Source organism: Eutrema salsugineum, unplaced genomic scaffold (genome assembly GCF_000478725.1).
Source record: "Eutrema salsugineum unplaced genomic scaffold, Eutsalg1_0 scaffold_10, whole genome shotgun sequence".
Classification (NCBI taxonomy): Eukaryota; Viridiplantae; Streptophyta; class Magnoliopsida; order Brassicales; family Brassicaceae; genus Eutrema; species Eutrema salsugineum.
The window spans coordinates 2989306-3016071 of NW_006256908.1; the positions used below are offsets into that span (position 1 = coordinate 2989306).

Here is a 26766-nt window from a genome sequence, read left to right on the forward strand (position 1 = left end):
CCCCCTTTCCCCCGCCCCCCCCCCCACCCATTCTTTTGATTAATCAATAATTACACTTAAGTAACTTAGAGACCGTGGACGTTTAAATGCATGCAGCGTCGTTTAGTTTTTAGTTTACTGTTTTGTGCTAACAGTCGACAACGTTCTAATTAATTTTGTCAACCATTATTAAGTTCAAGGTGTAAAACACAAGTATGGTGATGAGTACGAGTTTCGAACTGAGGAAACTTGTCCGTGTATATTTAACTTGTAGATCTTAATTGAAATAGTTAAATAGTTGAAGAATTTAACTTCATCAACTACATATTAAAAATTATCCAAAAAAAAAATAGTTGAAGAACTTTTTGTAATGGGATTTCCTTAATTCGGAAATCAAATTTATTTTCTTTTCAAGAGACCTTTTCCCCGACATCATAATGAGGCTAACTCTAAAAATTATGTTTGAAGGATCCTGATAGCCACAAATAGTCCCTCTAGCCACACGAATGCATTTCGTGTAGTTGCCAGTTACCAGTTGGACATAGATTGGCTAGGATCAGTGTAATGCGACTACAATTTAGTCATGTTTTGGGAATATTTGGCCACAAATTAGCCACCAATTATTTTTAATTATAAGTCTACTATCTATAACGATTAATATAGCCATTGCCACTAAATTAGCGACGGATAATATGCAGCCAATTTACTAACTGCTCATAAACTAGCTAGTACGGTTTTACCCCAAAACAAAACAAAAAAATTAGCTAGTACGGAAAATCGTGAGAAAATTATGTGTAGCTACATAGTTAGTTACAAAATTTCTGTGGCAAATGACATGGTTTTAGTATTTTATTTATTTTATTTTTATGTAAAGTATATTTTTGAAATTGAAATAAATTTGAATATAAAATAAGATAAATTGTATAAGAATTTTTTTAATTATTTTAAAAAACTTCAATAAAATATACAAAATATTAAAAAATAGAAAAATAAACAAAAAGATTGTTCTGAAATGAAAGTGATAAAACAAATATAGACGTTCTTGGGAACGTCAAAGTAGTATTTCACAAAATATTTTTGCTCAAGCCTAAATGTAAACAAAAAATATTGAGGTCACACTCGAGCTCATAGTAAGAATTGCCGATTGATCCGTTTCAACTTTCAGCCCAAGGCTAGAGTTTGAACATATATGAAAGGCCCACGAAGAAAGGCCCACACGGAGCATCCATCCAGCCTTTTTAGAGAAATGCAATTTTTTTTGTCGTATTTAGAGAAATGCAATTAAGATTATAATTTAGCTAGTAAATTTTCAGTAATGTCATTATAATTTTTTTAATATTAAATAAGCATATATTAAAATTGTAGTTATTGCAAAACTCCAGTTTGAAATGTTGTCGAACTCATATCACAATGTCCCAATCCAACGGCTTGAAATCAACCTCAACCTAACATCATCTCTATCCTTTCCCTCTTCTTTTTTTTTTTGATAAAACCTTTCCCTCTTCTTGCCAATAACTATTCCTTTTAAAATTAATTAAAAAGATTCATAATATCTAGCACGCCTAAATAAGAAGAAATAAGCTAAAATCTTCATTTCCCAACAATAAAATAAACTGATATCTTCTCTTCTCTCTTACCCTTAAAATCTGATATTTTTTCCTGCTCTCTCTCTCTCCCTCATTCTCTCTCTCCTGATCATCTTCATAAAGGTAATGCAAATGGCGAAGAGTAAATATATGATCTACGCTAGTTATTACATTGTTCATAAAATTTGGTCTCGATCTTCCCATTTTCTTATAGTGTTCTAATGGTTTTGTTTTGTTTTGTTTTTTGTTTTTATATACATAGTAGACATAAATGGAGGAGCCAAAATGGTTGGGAGGTCTCTTAAGAACAAACTTCTTCAAAATTTGCCCTCTACACCGCGAGACACCACGAAATGAGTGCAACATGTTCTGCCTCTCTTGTCAAAACGCTGCGTTTTGTTTCTACTGCCGCTCCTCCCACCACATTGACCATCCCGTCCTTCAGGTTCACCACATATAATACCTATATACTACATTGGTTTAGTTTTGAAAAAAAAACTACAATTCTTTCTTTCATGCCATTGAGCTTACAATGGATCTATACAGATAAGAAGATCGTCGTATCATGATGTGGTGAGAGTATCGGAGATAGAGAATGTATTGGACATAAGAGGAGTGCAGACTTATGTCATCAATAGTGCGAGGGTTCTTTTCTTAAACGAGAGACCTCAGCCTAAGAATTCCTCTCATGGCGTCGTGTCCTCCACCGCCAAAACCGTCTCTTACTTCTGCGAGACATGTTGCAGAACCCTTCTTGATCCCTTCCGCTTCTGTTCCTTGGGTTGCAAGGTCTGTTTACCCTACACTCTTGTTCTTAATGCAGAGTTTTCATTCAATGTGTCTATATAGAGGCTAATCTTGGGTTAACCAATATAAGGATACTCGATTGGTTATTAATTAATGTATATTTTCTTCATTATTATCAATGTTTTGGATTTTATTTGTCGCGTGGAGAAATAAAAATAGGATGTAATGTTTAACTAATTAATTTGTATGGTAGATGATAGGTTATGTTGGAATTTCAAGCATATGTAGACAATGCGTCTAAAAAAATGTATATTTACATCATTATTACTAATGTTTCGGATTTTACTTATCGCGTTAAAAAGTAAGATATGATATAAATTTTAATTACTTTGTATGGTAAATTGATAGGTTATGTTGGAATTTAAAGCATGTATACAATGTAGCTCAAGAAAATGTATATACGAGGTTAGATGAATAAGGGAAATGTTTGAAAGTGATTCGTGAATATGTCAGGTTGAAGGAATGAGGAAGAATAAGGAAGAGGAAGAAGAGAGATTGCGTAAAGAAAGACAACAAGAAACGCACAAAGGCACGCATACTCCAACTCATACTTCTAATTCTAGGCGACGAAAAGGCATTCCTCATAGAGCTCCTTTTGCTTCATAATTTAATCAATCTTTTTCAAGAAACAAGAAAAAATAACTTTCTTTTAATTTAATTTAACCAATTTAATGGTCCACCCAAATTAGCATAATATATGCGTATTTGGTGGGTGTATTTATATATTCCCAATTTGTACAATGCTCCAGCTCACTTCTCACAGTCATCTCACATGGAAACAACAATTTGTATAGAAGAAAATCGTAACTTCCCTCTCTTTTCTTGTCAACATTACTTTACTTGTCAAAAAAAAACCTTTTATACCATATTCATGAGTAGGAGACTAGGATGGAGTGAATTTTATATACTAATCAACTTTTAAATTATCCTTAATCTCTACTTTAAAGCAAATTATACAAAAAGATTAAGATTTAAAACCAGACAACTCATTGCTAAAGAAAGGAATAACATGAAAATTAGGCCAAACTACTATGCTAGCTACACTATTCGATACGAGAATGTCGGTGGAGATATTTGTGTATTATATTTCCGACTTATGATAATCAAGTTACTAATCAATGTGGTGGTTTGAAGTTACCTGTCACTATATGGCTAATTCCTGAATATTTAAATTAGTCTTTAGGCTGAAAAAATTGTTAAGTTTCTGTGTTTTATATAAGAGTTAGTATTTGTGGGGTTTAGAGCTCAATAATTGTATATTTAAATATTTGTGAGGGACATGAATGTGTATATGTTTTGTATAGACACATGAAATGTTTCTCTTCTTGTTTTCGGCATTAATGTTCTAAGGTGCAGTATAATTCAAATAGTTTGTTGTAGGCGTTAGGTATTCGAAAGGTACAGTTACTTAAAAAAGAAAGGAAACTTTCACTTATTTGAATAAATATATATTTTCTTAACTATCTATATATATATATGTATTGCATAAATGTCTTCTCACAATCTACATATTAATATACTCCCCTTTTCAAAATAATTGATGTTTAAAGTTTTTGTACGCAAATTAAAAAAAAATTCTACTTTTTTCATAGATCAAAACATCATTTACTATATATCTAAATACATAAATGATGCTACCTGAAATCACTTTAGTCCTTGTTTGGGTTACTCTAAAAAAAATATCCCACAGAGTTTGTATTCACATTTGGGGATTAGTTGGATAGCTTTAGGGCTAGGGGAACCGGTGCTCACTGAAAAGCCGAGGTTAGATCCAATCTTTGATGGGAGAGGTTAAGATATTAGTTGAAGTATAGTTAGATATAGGTTTCTCTCATAGGATTGCGGTTAGGGACAAGAAAGTTATTGTCTCAGTTGATATAGAATACTCTTGAATTCCATTCTAAATATATGTGATAGATTTGGATTTAAGGACTCGAGATGTCTTCTACAACCATCAAACAAAAGTCACATGGTGATGCTAGAGCTGTTTCAGCTATAGAAGGGGCTGTAACAAGCTCAAAAATAGCTCTCATAACAAGTTCGGAATAACTCTCGCTTACACTGTTGTAACCACAGATTCACAAGTAAACATCCATGTTTACGATCCACTAGTGGATTAATCATTGGAGCTTGCTTCAGCCTATGTATCAGACACCATTATAATCTCTTCTCCACCCACTAAGGCAGCTGACTTTGTTGAAGCAGTCTACGCCTTTAACTCTCATATGTTATCTCAGGTGGTTCTACGTACTCTAACAAAATGGAGAAAATTGTGACCAAAATGGGCCTTAATCAACTGCCATTATATACTCCAAGCAGCAAGGTACTGTTAACCGCATAATTTATACTTGTTTTGACTCTCCTTCTGGTTTAACTAACATTGCACCTGAATCCTTTTCATTGGAGGCTGTGTAAGAAAGATGTGGACTTAATTAGTGTCTGCATCTTTTCAGAGAATTTTGCAAGAACGACCAGTCAAACCAAACCAAAAGGTACAAAGCATGTATTGGAATGGATTTTTTATTTTATTTTCTCAATTGTAAGCTTTGGTTTAACAACTATTACAAAATTTTAGCCCAAAAAACAAGTAATTTGAGGATTTTTTGGGGATTTATATGACCCAAGGCATAAATTGGGGATGTTTTTGAAAACTTTCCCAATGAATGACTCCAAATACCTGAGAAACAAAAAGAAAATAACATCGAAGTGGACTATGTTTTAATTTTGAATAATAATGGTTCATCCTAAGAGAGCCAATGTGGAAAAGTGGTTCGTAGGATTGCCGAAAGCTCAAGAAACCTGTAATTCGTGAAGGAACAAAGGTATAACTTTAACAGAAGACTCAAGAAAGTATGTGAACCACATTTCTTGTTCTTTCAAAATTCATTGAATCTCATATTACAAACAACATTATTATTAAAATAGCTGAACCCAAAAAGGTTGTAAATTTGTTATATATATTGTCAGTTATTCAGTCTTAATTTTTTTTCTTTCTAATTGTGATAATGTAGTCTTTATATTTTAACTTTTTATGCAATGTGAATCGCAACAACTCTTGAGTTGAGTAAAAACTTAAAACCAATTAAATGGTCTATTGAATTTGATATTCAACGACAAAAAAAAAAAGATTGTTTGATTTGTTTATAGGCAAAACAAATCTTGATAGACCACTGTACACTGACATCAAAATCTAAACATAATATAAGAATTTGCATATATAAAGAAATCTAACATAATATTGAACATGCGTGGATACGTGTGTAGGTGCAATAATGTCATTGACAATTTTATCGATTACAAAATAACAATCTACTTCGATATGTTTAGTATGTTCATGAAACATGAAGTTTAAGCTAATATGAATAGTTGTTTGACTATCATAGTAAACTGTCATTGGGCATGACAAGTGAATTTGAAGTACTCAAGTATGACAGCCCCTAATTAGAATCACACCAGCCAGAGATATGTAGTATGCAATCAGTTTGTAATAGTAGCACTTGACCAAAACGAGTCTTTAAATATCAAAGGATACAATGCGCGGCATTCCAATGCTCTTGATCACGAGGATGTTGCATGAGTCGAGAGAGAACATAAACACTGTAAACAAATGTTTAGACGAGTGACAACAAGATAAACCAAATGACACGTACTAGCTCCATATCAGCAAGAATATCATCTGCAAGAGCAAGACAATGGTTTTGATCAAGAGAAAAGCCACATGCTTTACAACTAGACGCCCAGCTTCAACCATTATGTCAAAACCCACTAAGGATTTCAACACCACAAGATTTCATGTGAACCACATAGAAAACAATGCTGATTATGTAATATATTCACCTATATAACATTCTATCTATGCTTGTTGTTTTGATTAAACAACATGTTCTTTATTTAGAGACATACAATTATTTCTCAAGTTATTTTCATTTTTCTTTCATAAATTCAAACCATGCGTGCCATACTATACACCGAATAACTCAGATTAGACCGGCCATATTTGTTGGAACGATATGGTGTCATTTTCATAGATACAGAGTATATATTAAAAACACGACGTTATTAAGAGAAGTAAAGCCCAAATCCACAAGAAGTCAGAATAGTGTAAGAAGGCCTATGTGTTTAGGGTTTCCAACATATGTTTTCAAATAACATATTCACGCTACTAAGCAATGAAAAAAATTTCATTCGGAGAGTTACCTCAAAACTACTTTTTTTTCTCCCTCTTTTTCAAATATCAGATCTCAAAACCATTTTACTCTTGGAGGCAACTTAAACTTATTCCTTTCTTTTCTAGTCTGTATTTAAATATATAAAACTCATGATAAGTTATTTCTATTTCAATCTTGTTTCATATCTTAGTAAGCTCTTTTAGAATATGAATAAGCTTTCCTTTGATATCATGTGACATTAGTGTATGATATGATAACATATACATGTACAAACAAACAAAACCTATCTCCGTAATTACAAATACCCATATATAGCAAATATAGCCTACAATGATATCATTTTTAGGCTTTTTAGCAAATATGTAAATTTATTTTATATCTTTTCACACAATTTGAGGATTAAAATATGACATATATTATACGTCGTCGTTGTCACCAAACACAGTTCACTTTCTGCAAGTTAAGGATTCTCTCAAGTTTCAGCTTCAGTAATGGAGAGCAAGAAACACATGCGCAAGCTCCTCCCGCTTAACCAAGCCCGTGTTGGTGACCGAACAACCCTCCAAAATGCCACGTCAGCATCACCATCTTCATCATCGTCTACGTCATCATCGTCACCTTCTTCGTCACTCGACTCCTCCGTAGCTCTCACTTTATTCGTCCTCTTGATTGCTCTCTTCTTCATGGCTTTCTTCTCCGTCTTCATCCGTCACTTCGCCGACGACGACAACGACGACGACGACAACGACGACGACGATCCAACGGCTGATAATATTTCTTCTTCCATCCACAGAAGAAGATTGTCGCCGCCACGTGGGAGGAGAGGACTTGATTCTCAAGCCGTTAGATCACTGCCGGTGTACCGTTATACGACAGAAGCGAAGCAGAGGATCGAAGATTGCGTTATCTGCTTGAGTGACTTCGAAGAAGGTGAAACAGTTAAGGTGTTACCGCATTGTGGTCACGTGTTCCACGTGGATTGCGTTGACACGTGGCTTAGCTCACACGTATCTTGCCCTTTCTGCCGGAGCAGCCAGGTGTTACCGGATCAGGGCTCCGTAGGGAGCAGCTGCAGATCGACGGTGGGAGATCATGACACGTGTGATGGTGGTGTGGGCCCTTGTATGAGGAGGTGTAGTAGCTGTTCGAGTTTGGGTCAGAGAACTGGTCTGGACCGGTCGTTGAGCCTCTGACATGTGTGAGTTATATCGGTTCATTTTTTCTCTCTTTTTATTTTTATTTTTTATTTGATAAGTTTTTTGTGGGTGCGTGTGTTTTTTTTCAATCGTGGGAGTTTTTCAGATTTTCTTATCTATAATTTAATGAATAATCTTCTCTCCGAAAGATTTTGAACCGGAGAGACAAAAAAACAAACCCTTTTTGACAGCTTTGAAGAAAACAGTAAAATGAAATCGACTAGTAATGGTATATGATAAAATTTGAGTCAAATTATTTGGGATGATTGTGTTGAAATAATAACTTTTAATGTTTTATTTACACTCATTTCTTTGAGTTATCCGAAAATGTTGCACAAAACATGCGTAGCTAGTTTCAAATACTGTCACCACTTTCTTCTATTGAATCTTTTTGATATTTCATGTGTATAAAAATAGTTAAAAAGTGTGTTATTGTGTTGCTTACACCACGGATAAAATTCCGACGGAATCAGAGTAATATCTACTGATATAAAATCACAATAGTTAAAACCCAGATTCTTCCCAATAAGCAATCTGTGAAGCAGAGCTTGGAGCAAAAGGGCAAGTACCGAGAGAGAGTTAAAGAATGAGAGAGTTCAGAGAATGGAGTAAGCATGAACCACCTCAATAACAGGTGCTTGACACATGGGACATTTTCCTCCAGCTTCCACTAACTTCTTCGCACACGTCTCGCAGGTGTTCATATGTCCACATCTGGAACGAAACAAGAAAAAAAAAAAGACAATTATCAATTGGGGATCAGATGTTTACAAAAAAAGATGATATTGTGTTCTCATGGTCCCATACCTATACAATAAAGAATCAATGTTGCTCTCGCAGCATATGCAGCAGATTCCTTTCCTTACATATTCCCATTTTGACTCGTAGCTCTCAGTGTCCTTGGATGGTCCTGTGAATTGATTAACCGTCATAACATTATACATGTTTGTGCACTGATAATCTATCATATGTAAGAACCAAAAAGTGACTCGAGACGGATAGTAAACCTGATGAGTCGCCAGAGCGGTGCATCGCGGCAGAGACCTCTTGTCTTATGGACCGTTGTAACTCGAGTTGCATCTCCATGCAAGCCTCAAGCATCCTCTGCAAGTTATCCATCCTCTGCTGTATTCTCCCCATGTCGACCCTCAAATCGTTGATCGAGTCCCAATCCTGCAGAGTTAACAAAAATAATAGCAATCAGTATCATAAGTCAACAAATGAGTTTCTTCGGATTGACAATTGCTTTTGGGATCCACTATAGTCTTACCATTCCAACGCGCTGATGCATATCATGTGCCGGCCAGTTTGAACTGGATCGATCATGGTCCCAGAATGGCTGAACAGGAATCACTGGGGAAGGTAGAGACAAAGCAGGAGATTCAACAGTATCAAGTTCATGACCACCACCACTATGAGTATCATCCTGCTGTTCTGTATGTTCACCTTGTAATGCAGTGTCAGGAAATGACTCATGTTCTTCCCATTCGACAGGATTTCGGCTTCGTCTGTCCATGTAAGATTGTATTAATTGGTCAAGATTTTCCCGAAACCCGCTTTGCAGAAGATTTGAGACACGTCTCCTGTGTCGCGAACAGTAATCATCAGATACATATATTCAGATTGAAAAGTGTGGCCATTATTACGGCAGAAATATTACTCGATTCTTACCTGCTCGAGAGTTCTCTGAGTTCCATGTTCTCATTATCATCATCCGGAGGAAAGAATGTGGCAGCCCTTCCAATTGAGACCGTGCCCTGATCAGAATGTCCTTCCGACCAGTCTTGTAGTGTGCTTTGAAGATCAGAGTCATCAGGCTGCATCTCTGTTAGTTCTAGGAGACCACGGGCGGCTTCTTCGTCGTCGTCCACAGATGATATCTGGGACAACTGATTTGGAAAAGTCTCAGGAATGTCTGTATCTGCGTCCTCTTCAGCGTCATCTCTCCATTCACTGGTTCCACCATTTATAAGTTGCCAATCGGATTCTTCGTTTTCGAGAATCTCCTCCTCGGTTTGTTCCTCTAGGGAGACAGACAGATTGTTTCTCTCAGGCAGATGCTCCTGGAAGTTTGCTGTCCTGTTGATCGGTCTCATGTTCGCAATTTCTTCGGGACTTTGCAGAGACTGTTCATAAGATATCTCGAGAGTCTCTTGTAAACGACTGCCTTGTCTGTTCTCGTCTCCTCGAATTGAAGAGGATGAACACCCAGTAGCATCCTCCCTTTGATGGCTATTCTGATCTGCTTCAGCATCGTTTCTTCTTTGTGAAAATTCATCATTTTCCGATTGTTGCCATCCACGTTGGATATTCTCAGAAAGTTGCCCCTGCCAGCCTTCTACACGTGCGGTCCTTTCTTCCAAACTTGTGATCCGATTAGTATAGCATCTAGAATTAGTTAACTCATCCAGCGAACTTTGGTTGTCAGCTTCTCTGCCATTTTGATCTGAACCAACGTCTGCATCATTGATGCTATCTAGACGATTTAAATCGTTTTGTTCACCTCTACTATCATCAGTTTCAGCATTTGATGAGGTATCCGAGTGACTACTGCTCGCTTGACCAGAGGCAGACCGGTCCAGTCTGGATATAAATTCCTCCCTGGCATGGAAAAATACACAAGCAATCACGTTCTTATTCCACTTAACGCAGCAGAAGTCTCATTTTCTGAGTTGAGCTGCACATATATGATGACACAGAAACTGATATATAGACAAGATGGGCTTGGCATTTGACTTCAAGATGACAAAAACTGGAAGCTCCCCAACATTTACCAGATCGGTTAATATATGAAGATCCTAAAGGTCTTAATGTATATGTCATCATAGGATATTTAACCACTTACAAAAATTTATGAAAGGGCACAAAATAATACTTCCAGAAATACACAAGAGATATGAATGAATTGATTAATACAGAAGAATTAGTTACCTCAGCTCAGATACAGTGTGCCTTTCTCTTAGAAAGCCCAACTCAGTAGCTGCAGATGATGTTGGTTTCTCTTTATCATCCTTGACACCATTTCGCAAGAATCTCCCCCTCAGCAATGCCTGCAAAAGCAATTAAAGAACATTGTTCAAGCCAGCTGAAATCCAAAAGATAGAGTTGAGACAGATACAACTCTCAACTCCTTCTATTGCCATCAAACAATCTTAAGCTGACTTGTTAATACACAAAAATATAGATAAGGAAATATAAAGAAGTAACTAAGAAGTGCTCCAGCATATTTATCAACTTCTATTGCAAAAAACGTCATGTCAGAATCACTTCAAACAAAAAATATAAATACCAAAAGGGAATGAAAGGTCTATAGACAGAAAAAGTGGCGAATCATAGACTCCCTCAAGTATGTTGCCATCCTCCATCAGTTTATGCATTTCATAAAATCATTTTTAAAAAACAAAGTGACTACTCATCTATCAATCATCGTTCGTCTGAGACAAAGGATAAAAAGTTGTATATCGAACTAGTGCTAATTATTGTTGAAACATTTGTTCCGAATACGCAAGAGTGCAAAATTGAAGTGGGAAAGGTCGACTTTAAGATAACATTGAAAAACTGAGTAGACTGTAAGTGTATCTGAAAAGTGGTCTTGGACAATATAGCAGAGGTTATTTTTGCATACTTGGCAATAGTCACTTAAAAAGAACAAATTCAATGTCACAGGGACATGTATCAGAAACAGTAAAAAAAAATATTCTCATGAACAAACCTGAATGCGGTTGCGATGAGCAAAGTTGGACACAGCATGATGCTGCATCAAACCCTGTAGCTCTCTTTGCCTTTCCCTCTCAGCCATTTTTAACATATCCACCAACACCTGCCTACCACATAACTTGCGTATGCCTCTTCTAGCATGTTCAGTCTGTATACAGTTCGCATTAACAACCCTTCCATCGAGTACTCTTTCAATCTGGTTACCAACTTCAACAGGCTGTTCTTCCCTGAGATCACCAACAACAGGTCTCTGCTGGCTATTCATCTGAACCATCTCCCTTATGATCCTCACCCTTTCCTGTTCAGTTTCACCTAGCCATTCTGCTCTTGAGCTGTTAGTAGTGGGGGAAGCAGAAGAAGCTGTATGTTCACCTATCCCAGAACTCATCCACTCACGAAAAATTTGTCTAACTCTTTCCCTTTCAACCATCCCCAGATCTGAAGAGTGCTCGTTCTGATCCTCACTCGAGTTATGCGACCCAACATGACTCGGGGTAGGTGACCATCCACCAAGTTCATTCTCACCCAAATTTACACTATCTATACCAATATCATGTGCGCTAATATTATTGTCATAACCATTCCCCCTCAAAGCATTAGAAGTAGAAGAACCACTCCTTCTCTCAATATCTCTCTCCCGAGGAGCATGACCCGTCACATGGTCATCCTCAAGCTCCCTCCACATTTGTAGGAGTGAGGATGCCCGGACGCTTGGCCTTCCTTCATTTTCCCTTTGTCTAGATGCTCGAACCTCAGAGTCTCGGGGGAAAGATGAATCGATCGCCAAAATGTTTTGTAGGCCAGCAATAGCCATTAGATCAATCGCTAACACACCCCTTTTTTTTTTAACTGTATCAGCCAAAAAGCCTAATTATCTACGAAAATATACACAAAGGTGGGTCTTCTCCAGATAGATAGATCATCTCCCAAAATTTCGATATGGTGCTCATCAGTTTCCATACCTCAGATATTTCATCTGACCACCATCCTTGATTCCACGTCGCATTGGAATCATATGTTTATCATCGTCCAAGAACATTTTTTCCACTAATAAAGATTCCTTCTCTTTGCAGTGAATTGTGACCTCCTCGAGCTTAAAACTCGGATCCAAACATGCACCTTGAATACCAAAAAAGATCAACATTCAGATAATCAAACAGATGATTTGCAGCCTCGTTTATTTCAAGATGACGAAAAATTGACTTTAAGTCATTGAGAAACCGAATGAAACAGAGCATATTTAATCTCTCAAATCAACAATCGAAAAAAACACATAAAATTCTTAGCAAAGTTGCGCAGAAACAAGTCACCGACTCTATGCTTGGTTGCAGAACAAATAGGCGAAAGAAAATCCAGATATTCCCGATCATATCCCACACAGATTTTCCTCGACATAAATCGATTTAACGCACAAAAAAAATGAATATGAACCCTAAATCTCACATTTATGATCCGTTTTTCCGTAATCGACGCTCGAAAACAGTAAGACAAACCTAGAATCCGATCCCAATTAAACGAAGATCCAGAAAAACATTTTCCAGGAGAACACAAATCCGATCGAGATCGAAACCTAAAGAGCTTATTTCAGTTCCACAGAGAGAAAAAAAGAAAGAAAAGGAGACAATTAAAAGAAGAAAACCCCTGAAAATCCGCCATTATATTCAAATAAAACCTAACTTGAAAGGGGAAACACGAAATGAGAGAGAGACGAGTCATCATCAACTTACCAGTGAATCTCCTCGCTTCGATTTTGGAGTGAAGAAACGGTCACCTCCGAGAGAGAATTTAACCAGAAGACGAGAGAGAGACGAGAAAGAGAAGAGAGAAAGTGAAGAGACGAGGGAGAGAGAGAGAGAGAGAGAGAGAGAGAGATTGTACATGTGGACCTGCTTGTTGTGAAGAGAAAATCTTACCGTAACACGGACGTCTGGGAAAATTGACCAAACAACTAATACCTACGTGACACGTAGTACACTTCTCTGCTTCCCAAAGTTGGTTTCTTCTTTTTGGATTCAAGTAAGTATATTTATTAATAAAAAATATAAAATAAATAAAAATCAAAATACTATTCAATTTTGATTTCTTAAAAAAAAAACTCTGCTTGATAAAAATATGTCTTAATAAACTTCAAAAATTGTCGAACAAGATGTTTAATAGGATGTTAGTATTGCTTAAAATATTTTTATAAGGTATATCTATTGTGAACCTCTCAATTTTGAGCAGAGATTACTCTTAACATATCTGAAAATTTAAATTTAAATGTTGTTGATAATGAAAATTTGAAAACATAGTTTTACCAATAGGAGTATTAAGAGACTAAGATCGAAATCTAGACATGAAGATCTAATATGTCTCTTTAAGGATTCGAATAAATAAATTTCAGATTATTGAATTTTTGTTATTGATAATTCAGAACAGTATGACATTTGCGGATATATATAATTAATATATTTAATAAAAAGTTAAATAAATAAAAAAATTTAGAATCTGTTCTGAAGCGCAAAACAGATTTGGTAAACCAGATAGATGAGTCCAATGAATTGAATACTTGTATTAGGGAAAAGACAGAGGGCCAAAATATCATCTAGGTCAGTGAAGTCTAATAAAACTAGAAGGCAATGGTTCTAATGCAGGTTCTTTTGGAAATAACTTTGCGCAGGCTGGTACTTGTCTGTATGATAGTTCTCTAGGTCTTTTGACAAAGAATGTCATCAGTTTGATAAAATAAGAAAAGGATGGTATCCTTATCTAAATAAAGCAGCTGACACTAGAGGTTGATGACGAGGGACCTGATGAATCAAAAAGACCGAGAATAGAGTTTTTTTTTTAATTGAATGTAAAATTTATTCAAAACCAAAAAAAAAAATTGTTTAGATCAAGTGCAGCTGTTTTTTTAGCTTAAAAGTTGAAAAATACATCAAAATTTTCTTATGTTTGTACTTCAAACAAAATTTGGAGAGCAGTCTCAAATTTGGCATCTTTTTTTTCCTAAATTGTAGAGATGCGATTACGAATCTGTTTGTCGATGATTTTAACAAGTCGAGCTGGTGCTATAGGATCTTGGCCATGCGTACGTGGGTTCCTTTCCTTTCAGAGGCTATGAACAGCTGCTTGGAATACATACCTAATCAGAAAATCTTTGACAGCATCACTTGAAGAGGCAATGATGATGGGAATGATTTCCGACCAATCTGATGTAAAACGTTGAGCAAAGAGCCTTCCACATAATGACTTCATACCACATTAGAGTATCGGCACCTGAAAAACAGATGGTCTCGAATCTCCATGGGATCGTGGCTTAAGCTACAAGCTGTAATTGCACCCGTGTTCCATGAAACCATACGATCTCCCGTCGATAAGCGATTGTGGACCGCCAACCAAACTATGAAGAAATACTTCGGAGTAGAGTACTTGAACCAAATCCCACAGTACCAAGCCTGCTGCGGACTTACTTCCCGGGTCAAGGACCATGTCTTCTTTGAATTAAAACCCCTCTTAAAAGTCTCATCGTGGCTTCTCCAAAGAGGAACATCTTCCTGGTTTGTTATCTGCCTTACTCTAAGCTCATCAAGCTTTGCCTCCATTTGGTTTAAGAGATCATTCCTATGGTTGTGTCTGCGGCGATTAGCCATTGTTTGTGCCACTGTACAGTGAAGTGGTATTGCTCGGTCCTGCAATATCAATAAGACGGCCCATAAAAGATCAAGCTTTGAACCAGAAAGATGTGCACTCTCTGGTACCTACTACTACTTTAATGAATTGTTTCGCCTTGTCCCTATTCTTTAGGATCATTTCCACATCCAACATCCTAAACTTGTAGTAAAGTTCACATACCAGAAGGAGCCTTGTCTAATCAGGTAAGTCTTGATCCAATTCACCTATATATAGTGAAGGATGAGATGATGCAATTCGCCATACTAACTTCAAACAGATAACTGTGTTTACCTCCTTAAGAGGTCGTATTCCAAGACCACCTTTATTCATGGGTTTGCACACTTCACACCAAGCTATCTGGGCTTTACAGAGTTTTATCTGCACATGAAGCAAGAGAGTGCCATTCAGCTGCATCACAGATTCCTATGGATTTACTCATGGCTGAGATCGTAGCGAGATTTCCATTTGAGTCTTTCATGAAACTTCGAACAGTATGTTTTAAATGGGACTATTGGATCCTTTCTGAAAAGCTGATTTCCTGCCACCTATATCTGTCTTCACCAAGATTTTTAGAACAAAAGACCTACTCTATAATAGTCAATCCTATTGATCATTCCTCAGACAGACTTTTCCTCTAGAACCCCTTTAGGAGGCAATCAAGATGGATTCCAGATCCTGACCTCTCATGGAAAGTTAATGTTATTGTTGTATTGGGTACAAGGCGCGTCAGTATATCCAGATTGTCAGAATTTGTCAAACAGTGGATGAAGAAGAGGAGGAGACAGATGAAATTAGGGCTGAGGTCTTTGATATTGAAGCTAAGAATTGGAGAAGATTGAATAATGCACCGTTGGGATGGCAATTTGAGAATTCAGGATCGCAAGGTTTGTCAATGAAAGGTAACATGTTTTGGGTTGTGTGGACACATGAAGTGTTATCCATTGTCTCCTTCAACTTCACTCAAGAATCAGCGTCGTATGTTCTCACCCTACTGGGTGTAAAGACGATGTGCTGTCACCATACGATGATAGCATATGTGTGATGCATCAACGTTTTCCCGGCATCGATATCTTGGTGACAAAACCAGTATCTTCAGAACACGTCTCTTTTGCCCCTTACCTACAACTTGCAGTGGATATACCAATAATGGAGAGCCAAATTTCTCATCCTGTTTTTTATCAACAACTGAGACTCTAATGTCTATCTAATGTGTGTGGAAAATTAGGAGAGAGATGAGAAGACAAAGAAGATGATGAAGACGAAAAAAAAAGCATGGTCATCATCAACCGGTTGGGCAGGGAGGGCTTGCTGCACGGAAGCCATTGCACCGCTCAAACTTGGTACGAGCCACCCATGTGTGGTTATCTATACCAATCCAGCATGGTTTGCATCCCTAACCTCCAAGTTCAATTCTGAAAAAAAACTGTTTTTATATACCTAAATCTAAATACCAACTCTTAACCCTGACTCCCTAGTTATGTTTACCAACTCTAAATGTGTAGGTATCTAGATTGATTCTGGAAAATACTTTCACTTTGGTATGGGAAAGTAGTTTCACTTTGATTCTGAAAAAAAAAATTCAGAAAAAATTCAGTTTACTTAAAATATTCAAAACAATATTTCTACTTGATGAAAATAGATCTTATCATTGAAAATCTGACATAATATGCTCACAATAAGTTTCAAAATAATGTTATTAGCCTCCTTAACTTGTTTTTGATATAATGTGGCAACTTTCGTTTTTATTTTTGTTGATTTCATTTTAAAATTATCAGCGGCCTGTTTATCGGTTTAGTATGCAAAATGGATTATGATTGCATGATATGATTAGTTGTGATTTTTTCATTAATTGATCGCATGGTTTGCATTGTTTCATATGCAACCTGAATTATAATCGTGTGGTATACTTTACTGTGATCTTTTATAAATGTTTTAAATGTAATCAAAAACTATTTGCCCTGCTTTTGTACATTTTAGAAGATTTTTGTCACCATGTGGTTTTGATTGCAATCACTTTTTTGTTTCACCTATGTTTATAATTTGTTGTTTCTTGATGCCATGAAACTTATTTGGTTTTTAACCTTATTGTTATATTTTTTTCATTTTCGAGTAGTCACTTCTAAATAAATGAAAATAAAAATATGCTCCTCTTCTGGCTCTCTGTCAAACCATAATCTTTAAATTTTCATTGCTTTATTTGGATCGAAATACACAACTGCAATTACTATTCTCGATTGATCAAATACACACCTACTTTCTCAAACGATCAAATACACACCTACTCTCTTGATCGACTGAATACACAATTATTCTCTTGATCGATCTCTAATACACATTTCTAGCAAGTTGGTAGTATTCTGGTTGTGAAATGGCACAACAGAGATTTTGAATGGGTAGAATAAATCTAGTTAAAGTTAGAATTATTACAAAGACAATCAATTATAATATTGCTGAATATATTTTCTCTTTCAAGTATATTTATTGTGAAAATATCAATTTTAAAAATATAGAATATTTATAACATATACATATTAAATTTATAATGAAAATTTGAAAAAAAAAATAATTTTATCATTATCCATTTCTTTTACGTGAATGTAATGTGACAGTTAGGATTTGATATATACCAGATATTCTAACAAATTAGAGTATTTAGATCAAATTCTTGAATTTAATCTGATGTTTGGGATATAGATTTCCAGATCCTAATGTTTTGGAGTTGATTAGAATGGATCTTGAATTTCTAATAATAATTTCTCCTCAGGTCCAACTTTGAGAAATGTTTATTTGAATATTAGTTAGTAAACTTTTAAAAAGAGAAAAATATACAAACTTACATTATTAAACAGCATTTTTTTAAAGGTTTATACTTATTTAATTTTGTACTTTCGTATAATATGAATTCTTTCTTATTCCAATTAATTTTGCATGTGGCCGCCGCAGTTTAAATTGAATGGTGGAGAGGCCTTATACTGTTTTCTTTGCACTCGTTCATATTATTATGCTCCTTCAAAGTATTGAATTGGATATTGGTTAATATTTTTTCATAGTTAAGTATTCATTTCATTAAACTTTCCGTTGTTGGTAAGTGTTAAAAACTCTATTGTATTGGATGCTGAAATTGAATGTCTTGAGTTTAAAGAAAAGGACAAACAATATCTAAGCTGTTGATTGGGGAACCTTAAGGATTTCGTCGGATTTAGTTTTACTTGTCCTAATTTAGATATAAATTGAATCATGATTACAGTAAAAGGTAGTAGTAACCCTAATATTTTAATCATTCAAAATGGTTTCGTGTTTCTGCCCCTTTAGTTGCATCTTAACTAGATATTTTCTGATGATTAAATAAGTATCTAGTTAAAACCGATTCAAGTTTTATTTGATCCAGTTCATAAGACATAATTGTTTTTAGTATAACCTACCTTCTACACACTTTTCTTCTCCTTAACTTCATACCATAAGGTGACGGATCTTCATAATATTTTTATTAGTCTTAATAATTTTGCCTAATTTTAGTCTTTCAAATTTTATAATCAGCTTTGACTTTGAGATTGTACAAGCAACTAAATACAGAGAACTCCATAATGAAAGTTCCCTAAAGCTTCTTCAGGTATTTTACATGGTCTGGACTAGAAAAAGAATATAAGCAGTGTATGCATCTCACTCTAAACACTAATCAAAAGTCCTTTATATTCATTTTATAAAGAACACTACAACAAAAAAACACCCTCGACCGAAACCGTTGTAAAATCGTTATAAAACTTCTATTACGATGAATTTGCGATGGTTTCAAATCCGTCGTAAACACATTGTCGTAAACAACATTTAGTCGTAAAATCGTCATAAAATCTAGGACTAAAAAAGACGTTGTAAAAGCGTCGTAGTATTTACGACGAATTTACATCGATTTGCTTCGATTTATTTTCCATCGTAAACGTCGTAAAATCGTCGTATATAACCGACGTATAAGCGTCGCGAACATATCATTGTAATTGGATTGTATTTTTTGTTCTGTTCTAAAACTGTCATAAAATACCGACGTATGTTCATCGTATAATTTTACGACGATGAACATATCGTCGTAATTGGGTCGTATTATTTTATATTATATTATGACGATTTTACGACGATGGATTAAATAAATAATAAATATATTACGACGATTATACGACGTTTTGTTAAAATAAAATTAAAAAAAAAATATTTAATCCGAATTAAAATTTTAATTGAAAAAAAATTAATATTTAAATTTAATTAAAATTCAAAATAATAAAAATTATATTATTTACAAAAGAATCTATCAAAGACCTAAATCTACACTAATGTCGTCTATTTCCGCATCGTCCTGCTCCCCGTTTTGGTCTGCAGGTTCTTTGTCGACTCTTCGATTGGAGTTTTCCGGCGCCTGATCCCCGACTCTAGGAGGATCAACCCCGAGAGAACAGAACATTTCTTTGTCCGTCTGCACCGGTGGTTGCCTTCTAGAAGATGAAGAAGATGCGACGAGGACTCCAGCTGCCCGCAACCTGCCTAATTGTGCCTGGAGAAATGGGTTGTCGGCGCCCATAATTTCGAAGAGACCGTACAACTAGTCGATTTTCATCTTGTATTGCGTCCACATCTGGTGGAGCTCCTGGCGGATAACCACTGGATCCTCTGCCCGGACATGACCAGTTGCAGTAGCGATCGGGATATCACGGATAGATCCCTAAAACTCTACCCTTCTTCCGAGGGACAACCCAGAAAAATGTTGAAAACATAAGTAAAACACCTATAGTTGAAGATGAAGTAGGAAAAAATAAAGTAAAGCTTACCTCTTCGAAGATCTGGTCCATCTCCGCCACCGTCAAGGTTGGTGTGGACTGGACCAAGCTACCTCCGGGAGACGTCAGAGGTGCCTGCTGCGTGAGCTGAGTCTGACGCTCATCGATCCTCGCACAGGCTGCGTTGTAAATCGCCTCCGTCTGAGGATCCGTGAATTCGCCGTTCTTCTTCTTATGGGTCTCGGCGAAGACCTTTGTCATCAGAGGAAGTTCTCCCCCGTTTTATTCGACCTAAAAAATCAATTCGAAATTATTAATAAGAAAAATAACAGGTTAATTGAAAAAAAAACTTGTTATTAAAAACTTACCATCATAAGACGTCTTCCAGCGAAAGGAACCTGGCCGGAAGTGTGCGGAACGTTCTTTGGATTTCCCGCATCATCTACAACGTTCCTGAAAATGAAAAAATTATTAGTTTTGTAATTAAAAATATAATATTATATTATAAACACATATAAATTTAATTTACAAACAAACCTGGATGTGGAACGCTTGGCGGCAATAGTCTGGTTGTGTGGAGTCAACCAATGGTGCACCAGACCCTCCCAGACGCTATCGGCCATTGGAGCCGGCTTTGCCTTGTTGTCGTCGACCTCCCACTTCTGCTTCCAGTCGGAAACGGTGTTGTTGAGCCGGAACTTGACATTCTCTCTGAAAGCCGTCTTCACACGTTCGTGTGCAAAAGTTTCCCAATGCTAGTTTTGCAAAAAAAAAAGTTAGTAAATATTTTAAAAGAAAAATAATAATAATATAATTTGTAATTTTAAAGAACTTACCGCGAAACAATTGAATCAAGTGTCAAAAGTTGGCTGATCCAGCTTCTTAAAGCTGATATGGGGTTGTACGAAGAACCCCTTGATGATGTCGACAACGTTCCGACCAACTTGGTTGTCGGTCATAAACCTAGTCGTAAAACAATATTTGTTAAATATTTAAATTATTTATAAATATAAATATCTTAATAAAAAATTTATAAAAAATTGAAAATGTACCAAAACATCCCTGGGGCTCATTCCGGATCGAGTTTTTTCATACTGCCACGACCCGGTTGCTGTAAAATATCTTCAACCGTATATTGGACATACGGTTGAGGCTGTATCGGGGCTGGAGCTGGTGTTGTTGGTGGTGGTGGCGGTGGCGATGGAGGCGGTGGGACAACCATCGGTTGCGAAATCGTAGGTTGTGTTTCCGAAGACTCCGGGATGTCGGACTCGGTAACTAAGTTGGACGGGGCGCTACCGTCTGGATCAACAATGTTCCGGTAGTGGAACCACTTGCTGCGGGGAGCCATCTGAATAATCTACAAATTAAAATTAAATATAACTAGTAATTATATATATATAACAAATTTATTTGTCTCTAAATTCTGGGTCTATCTAAATTCCAAACCTAACTAATTCCCCTAATTATTTTTATTTAAATATTAAAATTAATAACAGAAATATAAATTAAACTGAAAAAAACTGAAAAAAAACTTACAAAATTCTTTAGGAGGGGAGAGAGGAAGAGCTAGAGAGAGGAGTGTGTAGAGAAAGAGAGAAATGTGAGGAATGAGCGACGAATGAAGGAAAACTCGCATCCCTTATATATATTTTGTGGTCGTCAAAATATTACGACGATTTGGTTGTAAAACCAACGTACCAGTGCATGACAAGCCACGTGGCATGCTCACAGCGTTTGAGCGTTACGATGAATTTATGATGTTGTTCATCAAATCGTCGTAATACGCAGACATTTATACCCTCGTACCTCGGATCTGGAGCCAATCCGGTGGCTGTCAGAGGTATGATCGTCATGAACATTACGACGGTTTTAAGACGGTTTGATGAACAAGCGTCGTTAAAACGTCGTAATATTACGATGCTTGTACGACGGTTATATGATGCTATTTAAAAAGGTTATCAAACCCTAAATCTTTCAAAAGGATTATTGCATTAAGGACAATGCAAAGCTGTTTTAAACTAACATATTAGAATAAGTTCATCACTTTACATGTATGACTGATTTGTTGAATGACATAACAAATATTTCAATTATCCTATTGAATATATCACATTTTATTTAATATTTACAAAAACATGCATGAACTTGTAAATATGTATGAATTTTTTCAAATTTCTGATTTTTATCAGGATGAATACTTTTCATATAAAATAAGATAACCTATCAAAAACATTTGCGAAATAGTTAAAAACTAATCAGATATAAAGGATTCAAAATTTGGGATTTGACCTTTACGACGATTATACGACGTTTTTTACAGTTCATCGTAAAAGTACGACGAATTTACGACTACTCGTGACTCGTCGTAAAGTCGTCGTAATACTAATACACTATTCAATGAGGGTATAAGGGTTTACTCAGGGTTTAGGGTTTAGAAAAATCGTCGTAAAACCGTCGTAATGGTTAAAATTATAACAAAAAAAATTCAAACAAATACAATTACAAATTACTTAATAACAAACATATATGAAAACCATGCATGAAAATCAATCAGATTCATCCTCTCGACGTTCTTCATCACCATCAGCGTCGTCTTCTGCAAATCTTCATCATCGTCCTCGGTTTCATCAAATTCAATCAGATTCACCTTCTTCTTCCGTATCATCGGGGAGATCTTCAACTTGCCTGTTCTGAGTGTCAATTAAGAAAATCTCCTCATCGATATCTGGTTCAGTCAGATCTACGCAAGTGTCCTGTTACAGTGGAACATCCTCAACCCCTACAATCTTGCCACTCGGAGCCAGTTTAACTACTGCTAACCATGAGATTCCTGTTGCTCGAACTCGGGGGTATGGCAGAAATGTGACTTGTTCCGCTTGAGAAGCTAATAAAAATGGCTCAAACTTGTTGTATCGTCGTGATTTGTTCACGTCAACAACTCCAAATTTGTTTAGTCGTACCCCTCTTACAACAGTTGGATCAAACCAGTCAACTTTGAAGATAACAGTTTTCAGCCTTAACAATCCAGGATACTCCAATTCAATTATTTCTTGCAGAAATCCATAAAATCCTATTTCACCCCTCACACAAACTCCATAATTAGTTGTCGCCCGCTTTACACGTGATTGTATGTATGAAAAACAGCCCCAAGTGAAATACATGGAGGCTGCCCCCTACAAGAAAATACTCCATTTACAACGACTATATTCGTTGTAAAATCGTTATAAACAAGGCTTATCATCGATTTTACGACGAAATCGTAATCGTCGTTAATCGATCGTCGCTAATGCGAAATCATCGTAAAATCGTCGTAAATTAGCGACGAATAAAAATCGTCGTTAATTTACAACGATTTTACGACGATTATTTATTTTTATTAAAAAAAAAATCGTTGTAAAATCGTCGCAATCGATAATTATTTATTATTTATTATTTTATATTTAAAATAATAATTAGCGGTGGTGGCCGGTGTCTCCGGTGGTGGCCGGTGTTGGTGGCCGATGGTCGCCGGTGGTGGCCGGTAGTGGTCGCCGGTGGTCGCTGGTGGTCGCCATTGGACCTAAGAGTAACTCATGGAACCATGTTGGATATTCATCCAGATCATTCAGGTCCACCTAATCACAAAAAAACTTGCTTTAATTTCTTAATTTTGCAAATATGCATATCCTGTACCAAATATATATATATATATATATATATTATACGTACTTGCGCTTCTAACCACTGGGCATAGTGGTGATCTTTACAATCATTGATTTCAGTTTCAGAAACCTGGGAGATGCATTCTTTAACCACGTCAACGAATGTGCTGCAAAAATATGTATATATAATGTTAAAACAACTAATAATTAACACCGACTTCTATATATATATATATATATAGTGAAAAATATACCTCTCGTATGACGACAACTCTTTGCAGTTTAGCAGGATGTACGTAAGTGCACTGTGATAATCTTTTTCATTTGACCACCAAACTTCCTTCACTTTTCCACTAAGACGTCCGATCGGCGAGAATATGTCAGGTATACCCTTAACTGCATATGTTTAGCCGACTCCTCCATCATATCGATGAGTAGCTCTTTTGCGTATTCGTACTTTTGGTGCAAAATAGTACGAAGTGAAGTGCGAAGTCTCTTCCGTTAAGCTTCCTACCACAATTGAACCTTCCACTTTAGCTAGGTTTTTGGCTTTACCCTTAAGATGCTTCATGAAATGCTCGAACGGATACATCCACCTGCCCTGAACCGGTCCACTTTTGTTCTTCCTAAATAACCTCTGGTTCCTCCGATATGGATGGTTATCCGGTAAAAACCTGCGGTGACAATCAAATCAACAGGTTTTTTCTACCATGTTTTACATCAGTTTGATCAAGACAATAAGGACAAGATAACCTCCCATTTGTAGTCCATCCTGATAGCATACCATAAGCGGGGAAATCGCTTATTGTCCACATAAGCACAGCCCGCATAGTAATTTTTTTTCCCATTGAACAGTCATATGTTCGAACTCCGGTAAATCATAACTGATTCAACTCATGTATGAGTGGCTGAAGAAATACATCGTGAGCTCGATTTGGATGATTGGAACTTGGAACCAAAATATTAAGGAAAATAAATTTCTTTTGCATGCACATATGTGGAGGAAGGTTATAAGGGGTCAGGATTACTGGTCATAATGAATATTGTCTACCAGACATACCTAATGAACTAAAACCATCAGTGCACAGACCAATATAGTTGAACTTAGCAAAATCTGGGTATACCGTATTGAAGTGTTTCCATGCATTTGCATCTGATGGATGAGCAACTTCTCCATCTACTTGTGTATGTTCTGCATGCCATTTCATCGATGCAGCTGTCCTTTTTCGCCCACCAATTTGGTACAGTATCCTTTTACGCCCACCAATTTGCGGCTTGTATCTTAGTTTTTAGCAAAATCGACATTCTTGCAGCTGATCATAATCTTTCCAGAAAATCATACAATTATCAACACATACATCTATGATCTCAGAAGGTAGACCAAGACTAAAAATCAACTTCTGTATTTCATAGTATGTTGCTGCTGCCAAGTTATCCTCTGGTAGATACTCATTCAGAAGATCAGCCCAATCATCCATGCAAACCTCAGCCAGGTTATGATCTGTTTTAATTGACATCATCCTAGCTGCCAATGATAATTTAGACAGACTTTCTCTACATCCTTCGTAGATTGGCTGATTAGCATTGTCTAACAAATCATAAAATTGTTTGGCATCTACATTGGGGTCCTCAAAAGCATTACCAGTATGCGTTTCATGAAATGCATCAGTCACCATCTCATGCATTCTATCATGATCTAGACCTTGATCAGATTGATACTGATTAGGCTGACCATAATTTGATTCATCAAAATCAACATGACTTTGATAATTACTACTACCACCAGCATTCCCATGAGTATTGCTGCCATATCTTTCTCCATGTAGATACCAAACAAAATATTGCGGCATAAACCCTCTATTTAATAAATGCGTCCACACAGTTTTGGTTAGTGTATACCTTGTATTCTTGCATTTCAAACAAGGACAAAACATCTTCCCGCTTTCTTTGGTTCTCTCCATATTTGTGGCCTGATACATGAATATTTCTACTCCGTTCTTGAATTCTTATGTCAATGCCCCTTCTGAATCTTTACGCATATACATCCAGCTTCTTAGCTTGTTTATAGACATCTCGAAAAAAACTCAAAAAAACTCTCTCTCTCTCTGTTGCTTAGACAATATAAGAGATGGTCTCTTGTGTCACGTGTAGCCGCGTGAATGGACAAACCTTTTTATATTACTATTTCTTTTTTTTTTTAGAAACTCATTCGGGTTTCTAGCAATGGACAACCCAATATATCGGGTTTTTAAACACAATTTCTAAACTAAAAAACACTATAATAAGGTTTAAGAGACCCAAATGGGCCTCTGGGATGCTGGTGCTTTTATGTTTGAATGATGATATTGTGAATGAAAGAAGAAATGAAGATGTATTTATAACAAAATTTCGGACATTACGACAGTTTTTTACATCGCTTTTACATCCAAACCTCAAAATTACGATGATCTTACGTCGATTGTGCGATAAAATATTTCAACGGCATTAGGTAGGTGAACATGTTTAAAATGTTCTTCACCTACCTTCTCGTTCGACGTAAAATCGTCGTAATTATATATCGGAATATAGTCTTCGTAAATTCTTCGTAAAGTTACATCGATTTCATGACGAATTTGCATGAAAAATTAAATCTCTCTTTATTAATATATAATCGTCGTAAAGCGTCAGTAAATTATACATCTTATGACGATTTTTTATGATGGTTTTACGATGCGTTGTTTTTCATCGTAAAGTCGTCGTAAAACCGTTCATTATTTGCGACGATTTTTAAACTGTCGTAGTTAAAAAATAATTATTTTCTTGTAGTGGAATAAGGAAAACAAAGCGAGAAGATAAGATATGGCGTGACCACATAGAATAAAAAATTCAAAACAATGATTACAGCAGAAATGGGAATAGCAGTAACGATACATAAATTAATTTTATAGCCTATGGTTTATGATTACTACGAAATATTTAAAGACAAGGAAAACTAGTTTGAATGGCTTATAAGTTTCGATTCCCCGGAAAGATTTTTAAAATACAAATTCGGAGTTGTGATTAGTTTAAATGACTTCTTAATCTGCCGCCGGAATATGTTAGTGGCCTCAATCATAGTCTACTATAGTCTTTTTTGTCATAGTCTAATAGTCTAATTAAGGGGCATATATTTCAATGAACCATTACTCAAATCATATTATTCGTTAGATAAAAGTTTTCATGTTTCTAAACAGCCCGACCATCGCTAATGTGGCCAATGTTAATTAGAACCT

At 36.1% G+C, this 26766-nt stretch overlaps 3 protein-coding genes across 4 annotated transcripts; 2 read left to right on the plus strand and 1 right to left on the minus strand.

The window, feature by feature from the left end:
- Positions 1-1637: 1637 nt before the first annotated feature.
- On the plus strand, positions 1638-3083 carry LOC18027441. Its single transcript, XM_006409744.2, has 4 exons — positions 1638-1688; positions 1831-2010; positions 2112-2354; positions 2826-3083. The coding sequence occupies exons 2-4, from the start codon at positions 1837-1839 to the stop codon at positions 2976-2978; spliced, it is 570 nt and encodes a 189-aa protein (XP_006409807.1). The 5' UTR covers positions 1638-1688; positions 1831-1836; the 3' UTR covers positions 2979-3083.
- A 3858-nt stretch (positions 3084-6941) lies between these two features.
- LOC18027442 (RING-H2 finger protein ATL57) lies at positions 6942-7807 on the plus strand. Its single transcript, XM_006409745.2, has one exon. It carries the CDS (start codon positions 7033-7035, stop codon positions 7732-7734), a length of 702 nt encoding a protein of 233 aa, XP_006409808.1. The 5' UTR covers positions 6942-7032; the 3' UTR covers positions 7735-7807.
- A 287-nt stretch (positions 7808-8094) lies between these two features.
- LOC18027443 lies at positions 8095-13305 on the minus strand. 2 transcript variants are annotated; one of them, XM_006409746.2, is made up of 9 exons: positions 13182-13305; positions 11450-12573; positions 10669-10787; positions 9409-10338; positions 9184-9320; positions 9008-9090; positions 8745-8910; positions 8545-8647; positions 8095-8451 (listed from the first exon to the last, which is right to left on the minus strand). In XM_006409746.2, exons 2-9 carry the CDS (start codon positions 12266-12268, stop codon positions 8334-8336), a joined length of 2475 nt encoding a protein of 824 aa, XP_006409809.1. In that variant the 5' UTR covers positions 12269-12573; positions 13182-13305; the 3' UTR covers positions 8095-8333. The 2 variants fall into 2 exon arrangements, with proteins under 2 accessions (XP_006409809.1, XP_006409810.1); XM_006409747.2 differs by having other exon boundaries at positions 9008-9320.
- Between the last annotated feature and the right edge of the window lie 13461 nt (positions 13306-26766).